Below are 7149 nucleotides of genomic sequence, written 5' to 3' on the forward strand. Positions count from 1 at the left end.
ATGAATTCCACACTTTTTGTCTTCACCACACATCTCTGCATGCATCAATTCCAATATTTAATTAGTTCCTTTGGATTAATAATAATAATTAACATGTGAAATAAACGAACTATGAAAAAAATAAAAAAATAAAAAAAATATTTTACATTAATAACAAAATCTAATTATAAGTATATATAAAAATGATTTTTTTAAACATTATAAAAGTTAATTGTATGTTTTTTATTACACCAGTTTGTACAAAAAATATTTTTTAATTATATAAGTATTAATTAATTAATTAATTCTTACCAAGTTGTCAAGAGGGGAAGTAAATATACAAATGTTTAAGATGAGGTTAAACCATTTTATAAGTGTAACACGTTTGTCTCCTTTTATAAGGTATAAAGTTGATAGAACTATAGCTCCAAATCCAAACACATTCAACAACAGAATAATCTTGATTGTGGAAAGCTGTCACATTAAAAATAAAATTAATTATTAACTTTATAATAATTTAAAAATAATAATAATAATAATAGATATGGGAGACATACAATAGTTAGTTATATGAATATTCATACCATGGCTTTCTTGGGGGAATAGATTAGGAATATGGCAATATATATTGATTCAATAACAATTCCAAAGATATTTATGGTGATGAGAAATGTTGCATCCTTCACAAATATTGCATAATAAATCCAAAGTGTTAAACTGAAGAGTGCTGTTATGTATGGAATTGCTTGAAACCCTTCCGTGGTTTTCTTCTTGTAAATTCTATAAAAAGTTGGCCTGCATCAAAAGATAATATAATATTATTTAATTAATTAATATTTTTAATAATTAATTAATTGTTAGAAAATATTTGTTATTAAAACAAAAAATATAGTATATCAATATAATATAGAAACAAAAATCATACTTCCAATCAGTACTAGTAGTAAATCTGTGCACTTGCACGGCTTTAAAATGGATCTCTTTTTTCAATTTAAAGAATAACTATAATATTATTATAATCAATTTATACTTTGTATGTAACAAATCTAATTAATGTGCAAATAGCATTATTCCAATTCACTTTTTTTTTATAAAAATTAGTTAAATCAAATTAGAGGTATTTAACCGTTGCAATTTAAGGAGGAGGAATTCATCTTTTGCATATATATTATTATATTTGAGTAAAATATTTCTCACATAATAAAAACAACAATATAATTAAACTTATTTAAACTATTGTACTTTTTTAAGATAACTTTAATCCTTTTTATTATTTCAAAGTATTTAAAGAGATTAAAAAAAACATAGAAGTTTTGAAACGGGAGAATAAATTTCTTAATATCTTTACACAATAATTTGATTGTTTCTAAAAACATACATAATTGTTTACAGTGAAGACTATGATGAGACATTCGCACCGGTAGAAAAGATTAATACCTTCCGAATACAGCTCCCCCTAGCTGTGAATTGAAGCTGGCCTCTAATGCAGCCAGATGTTCTGAATGCTTTTCTCAACGGAGACCTGGAGAAGGAAGTGTATATGGATCTGCCACCTGGAGCTGGATATGAATCCATGAGTGGAAATCTAGTTTGTAAGCTGCGAAAGTCATTGTACGGGCTGAAGCAATCTCTACGTGTCTGGTTTGGCAAGCTGACAGCAACAATGAAGCTGTTTGGTTATAAACAATTCCAACGGCGGTGATTGTTCATAAAAAGAAGAAATGAATAAGAATCCACCAAGGGAGAGAGAAAGTTAGTGAGAGAAGCTCTCGAGTGCCTCTGAAACCAACGACCACTCCTATGAAAGAACAGAGTACGGTGAATGAGGAGAATACAAGTGAGAACAGTCAAGAGAAAACTCAGGCAGCAGAACATAAAGCCCTATGAGAAGGGTAAGCCAACGCAAATCTCATATCGTGCTTCACTTCTGGGGCATGAACCAATGGAAGTTGACAAAGACTTCAACTGGTTAGAAGAAGAGAAGGCTATGGCTCCAGTATATACAGAGAAACAAAAGAAAAGAATAGAGAAGCATCCCAGAATTGATATTCCATATGAAAGATGGAAGCAAATATGCCTAGGATGCCATTGTCATTAAACCACTAGGTAGACGATTCTATCTTTATGAGCTGAAAGATAGACGATTATGGCTTTGGGGTGCACCAGATTTTGAGCTTATGGATCTTCCTTTAAACTACTATGTTATTATGTTATTAGAACAGAGGAAAAACAACTGCGTCAAAAGATACTTAACGATGGTCCATGGGTTGTTGCTGGGCACTGTATTGCTACTCAGAGATGGAGTCCAAATTGGAATCCCTACAATAACAAGCTCACGAAGATTGCCCTTGGGATTAGAGTACCCATACTTCCAATGCATTGCTACACTACACCACACCGTAGATTTTCTGATGGAAGTGGGTAACTTGATAGGTTTCTGTCTCACTCTTAGTACTCATTCAGTACTTCATATAAGGTTTATTGTTCGGTAACTGTCTTATCTCATTCTGTATCCTTGCTTGTTCACTGCACTCTCCTAAGGGTTTAATTAAGACAGTTTTATCCTTCCGTTCGTGCGCCCTCCCTGTCTGAATGAGCTCACTTCACTCTAAAAATAAAATGTATAATGTAAGCAGGTCTGCAACTTTCTTTTCTTTTTTGCCGGAAATAGAAATGGGTCGAACCCTCATTGCTGTACCATCTTGTCTAGTGAGAAGCAATTTCGAGCGCCTACATAACCTACCACTCCAACTCAACAAGAAGATAGGTATCAGACCATATGTAGTTCATCCGGACATTTTTACCCAAGTTAATCAAGAAAGAGCGCACCGACTGCCCACCACTGGAACTTGGATTAAGAAGTTCAAGAGGCATCCTCCATTCATATCGATTTATGGAAAACCATATCATTCATCAAGAAAGAAAGATTTTTCCAAGAGGGTCCCCTATGAGATAGGGGTCTTGATTCCCATTAGTCGGGTCCTCACTCCTCCTCTAAAGCCCTGCCCCCTCTCTTAAGGAACCCCCCAAAAAAAAAATATTCTATTTGAAAGGAAATCTGTGGATGTTGTTGTTATAAAGGCTTCCCAATCCTCTCAGAATTGTAGAAAGATAGGGGATGGGGGTTCCATAGGAAGAAAGTGTGGGAGTAGGCTTTGGTAGGCATATCTTTAACTATTACACATTGTAAGTTGTTTTTTACTAAATTAAATTATAATTATTGTCTTTCATATACTTTAAACATTTTTAAACATGATACGGTCAATAAAAGTTAGATATTAAGCACTACATTTATCCATATGCTCATCCAAAATACTATTCAAATATTTCCTAAAAGCAAGTTGTAGCTCCCGTCTAATTGTCAATGGGCTAATATGTTATGCAACAGGCGTAAGCTATATGAACACTTGATATTCTTATAAACAACATCCTGCATAACGTGAAAAAAAATATGTATTCAATACAATGAAACTAACATCCACACAATGGATCTAAGCAAGATTCTAAATATAAATTAATATAATATCTTTTATTGATTACACAATTTTATATGGATTACGTTGAACTCTGAATCTTTCATACATGTAGTATGAATTCTTGAACTACTAATAGAATCCTGTACTTTTTTCAAGAAAAAAAATTAAATAACATTAATATAGTTACACAATATAAATAATACACATTAAAAGAATTCAAAATCTCAAACCATACAAACAACAAATATATTAAGATTTTTATATAAAAAAGCAAAATATGAAAGCTTTATTTTAATTAGTATACCCAATGATTTGATCTGAAAATAGACTGAAAAACATTTAACTTGTTAAAATTCACATAAAATAATTAAAAGTAAAACAAACTCACTTACATTAATGAAAGTTTTTCAAATAACAGCAGATTCACCAATAATCATGCCAGTCCCATGATCTAACAAAATTCTCTCTCCAATTTTTGCAGCAAATAAATGTGTAAATGTAAGTTTAAGAATCAAAGAGCTTACACTATCCTAAATGGAAGACAAACATCCTTTAAGATAAAAACTCAAAAATTTTTTTGCTAAAAGCAAAAAGTGAGGATATCAATTTTTTATATGGTTCCAAGAATTAAAGAATAATATCCATCTGTCTAAAAGCCTCTCCACTTATGGACCAAACGGATCTCTTCACTTTAAGAAATTCAAGATAAAGTTAATCCCATTCTTTCGACATTCTTGTTCAACATACTTATTTTTCTCGTAAGATAGTAACTTGGAAACAAAATAATAAGATTGATGGAATATAAAATTATAGGAATATAATTACACACACAAATAAAATACCGAAACATCCTTAATATCATATCTCACAAATTATGTCTCTTTTTTCATTGCACTAATACTGGATGCACTTTTTGTGTTTACACTGCACAAAATCAAATAACAACAGATTAATTTTTTTTACAGGATGAACTACAATTTTCTTTTGCACTATGATAGTTATGTTCCGATTCAAAATAGCTTGTAAGTAAAATTGAGTATTAAAAGGGATGAAAATGTATCATACATATGTTTTTATTTTTTTCATTTTATTTTTCATCTATTTTCCTTATTTGAGGCACTCAACATTTGGACAAACTAACTTGATAATGTCAATGAATTTGAACGAATATTTAATTGTTTACAATGAAATTATTAGAAATTTCTCATTGCAATTTGCATGGAAAAATTAAAATAAGACGTGAAGCATTGGCCAAACTCATAAGAATGGTATTTTTTCATTTTACAACATAATGACGATATGATTATATCGTACTACTCTATAGCAATCTAATATATGATGCAATGAATACAGAATTTAGAACTTCATCTGTTACAACATCAAGGCTTCGAAGTTAGAGACTTAATCTTTCAAGAATCATCCTCTCTCATGGGATCTCCCAGCTTCCAAGAAAAATTTAATGGATTCTAATATATTTCAACCCTTAGTATCTGCGTGTTTTTCTTTTTGGGATGACTTTTTTTTATATAATTAAAATCATCAAGTTCTCAAACAGCATACAATCCCATGTTCTGCATCACAGTATAATCTCTAACCACTTTTTAAAACAAAACTATCCAAATCAAAACAAACAAAAACAACAACATAAATAACAATAAAATCAATAACAAATCAGCTATATTATAGGATTCCACCTATCTCTTCCACCCCATTTGCTCGGATTTCTCTTTCCTTTTCTCATGTATCTCGCTAATATAACACCTCATTCTTCATCTCATCAAAGTTTAAAGTCTTATTTTGAAAAATAATGCTATTTCTTGTTCTTGATATAGTCCATATTTTACAAAAATAGAGACTCTCATACCTTTTTCACTCTTTGCTATACCCGCCACTGGCCAAGCTTCAAAGCATTGTTTAGTTGTTCCTGGCCATATTCAAATTTGTCTCTAAGCTCCAATAATGCAGTCCATAAATTCCATGCTAACCTGCAAGAAAAGAAAAAGCGATGCATGTTCTCTATCTCTCCCCTTGGATCATTTGAATCCCTCTCTACTCTCTTTTTCACTAAGTATCTATCCTCAAGTCATTGCATCCTTATTTCGTGTCTACCTCTCCTTTTCCTATAATTGGCTCCACTATTTTATTTCTCATATCAGCTCCTCAAATTTTATATTTTTTCCCTTAAATATCATGTTATTGTTGTTGTTAAGAGACAACCTCCCATGAAATAATTGATATTACCCATAAGCAATAAAAGTATAGAACCTTTCAAATTTCAACCATCAAGTGTTAGAGAAGAGTCCGTACATCCTTTAGGGGTGAGCTATGTATGGATTCAAGATTTTTGTGCACATAGATCTAGATAATTTCTCTCTCCATTTTAACTACATACCAAACTCATCCTAAAGATAGCAATAAGATTAATGGTACCACATATAGAATGAAAGTTATACCAAAGAGTCTTTGATTGTCTCCACAAGTAAAGCTTGAAAAGAAGTGATTGCATCCTTTCTTCAAATTTTCACCTGTACCCTTTCCATTTCCAGCTCCTTTCTTTCCTTCCTTTTCCGAAGCTCCCGTTCTCTCTCCCTCAATATTTTGAATATAATTAACATGTCAAAAAAGCTATTCAAAATAAACTGCTGAGTGAACGCCAGGATATGACTAAAGCAATAAATCAACACAAATAATAAATGCAGAGAATGAACTACGTTATAAAAAAAAGTCATCTTGAGATGTATCACAAAAGTGCTATACCAGCCGCTCCTCCCTTTTGGTTTTGTTCTCTCATTCTGCAGCATGTTCAGCAGTTTTTAATCCAGATATATACTTATTGAACAAAATCTCCCTATCCTTGTGTCTCACATATTTATATCTTGGGTCATCCCTTAAACAAGATTTTTCTTTCAAACTAAAAATGCTGTAATCGCCGCTGCACTACAACAAAACCTAGGGTTCCTATTTCCTAATCCTCAAAATGGGTTATGATTTCGTTTTCAGTTAGGTTCTGGCTTAAACTGCTTCCTTGGAGGTGAACTTGTGATTCCAATAATTTTGCATCTTCCTTGAGCAATTTTACACAAACGAACAACACTCCTCAAAAGGAAGGCAAAAGTGGATGAACATAATGTGCGCATTCAATAGTTCAAAAGGTTTACACTTGATATACTAAGACCTAATATTCTTATTCTTCAGCTTGATATATTGATTAAAAAGATCAAAAGTAGAAGAAAACTTTTTTAATTTAATAGGAACACATAACCTAAGCTCCATCACTATCAATATCACTATGGTTCTTTGGTGCGCGAAATTGTGAACAATACTTTTCACAACTCTCATAATCCCCGGTAAAGAACCCCAAAAACTTGGTGTTCAATACCATGGCATAAACACAACTTCGCACAACTAACCAGCAAGTGCACTGGGTCGTCCAAGTAATAAACCTTACGCGAGTAAGGGTCGATCCCACGGAGATTGTTGGTATGAAGCAAGCTATGGTCATCTTGTAAATCTTAGTCAGGCAAACTCAAATGGGTATGGTGATAAACGCATAAAACATAAAGATAAAGATAGAGATACTTATGTAATTCATTGGTAGGAATTTTAGATAAGCGCATGAAGATGCCTTCCCTTCCGTCTCTCTGCTTTCCTACTGTCTTCATCCAATCCTTCTTACTCCTTTCCATGGCAAGCT

At 32.1% G+C, this 7149-nt stretch overlaps 1 protein-coding gene across 1 annotated transcript in view; it reads right to left on the reverse strand.

Annotated features, from left to right (window-relative positions):
• Positions 1-3142, reverse strand: part of LOC127745508 (bidirectional sugar transporter SWEET11-like) — a 5780-nt gene extending 2638 nt beyond the window's left edge. The window contains exons 1-4 of the mRNA XM_052258284.1: positions 2309-3142; positions 564-774; positions 292-453; positions 1-35 (exon numbers count right to left, since the gene is read on the reverse strand). Coding sequence (XP_052114244.1) covers positions 1-35; positions 292-453; positions 564-774; positions 2309-2346 — 446 coding nt within the window. The 5' untranslated portion in view covers positions 2347-3142. The remainder of the gene's footprint in view (positions 36-291; positions 454-563; positions 775-2308) is intronic.
• Between the last annotated feature and the right edge of the window lie 4007 nt (positions 3143-7149).

The sequence above is a fragment of the Arachis duranensis genome, chromosome 3 (genome assembly GCF_000817695.3).
Source record: "Arachis duranensis cultivar V14167 chromosome 3, aradu.V14167.gnm2.J7QH, whole genome shotgun sequence".
In the NCBI taxonomy this organism is placed as follows: Eukaryota; Viridiplantae; Streptophyta; class Magnoliopsida; order Fabales; family Fabaceae; genus Arachis; species Arachis duranensis.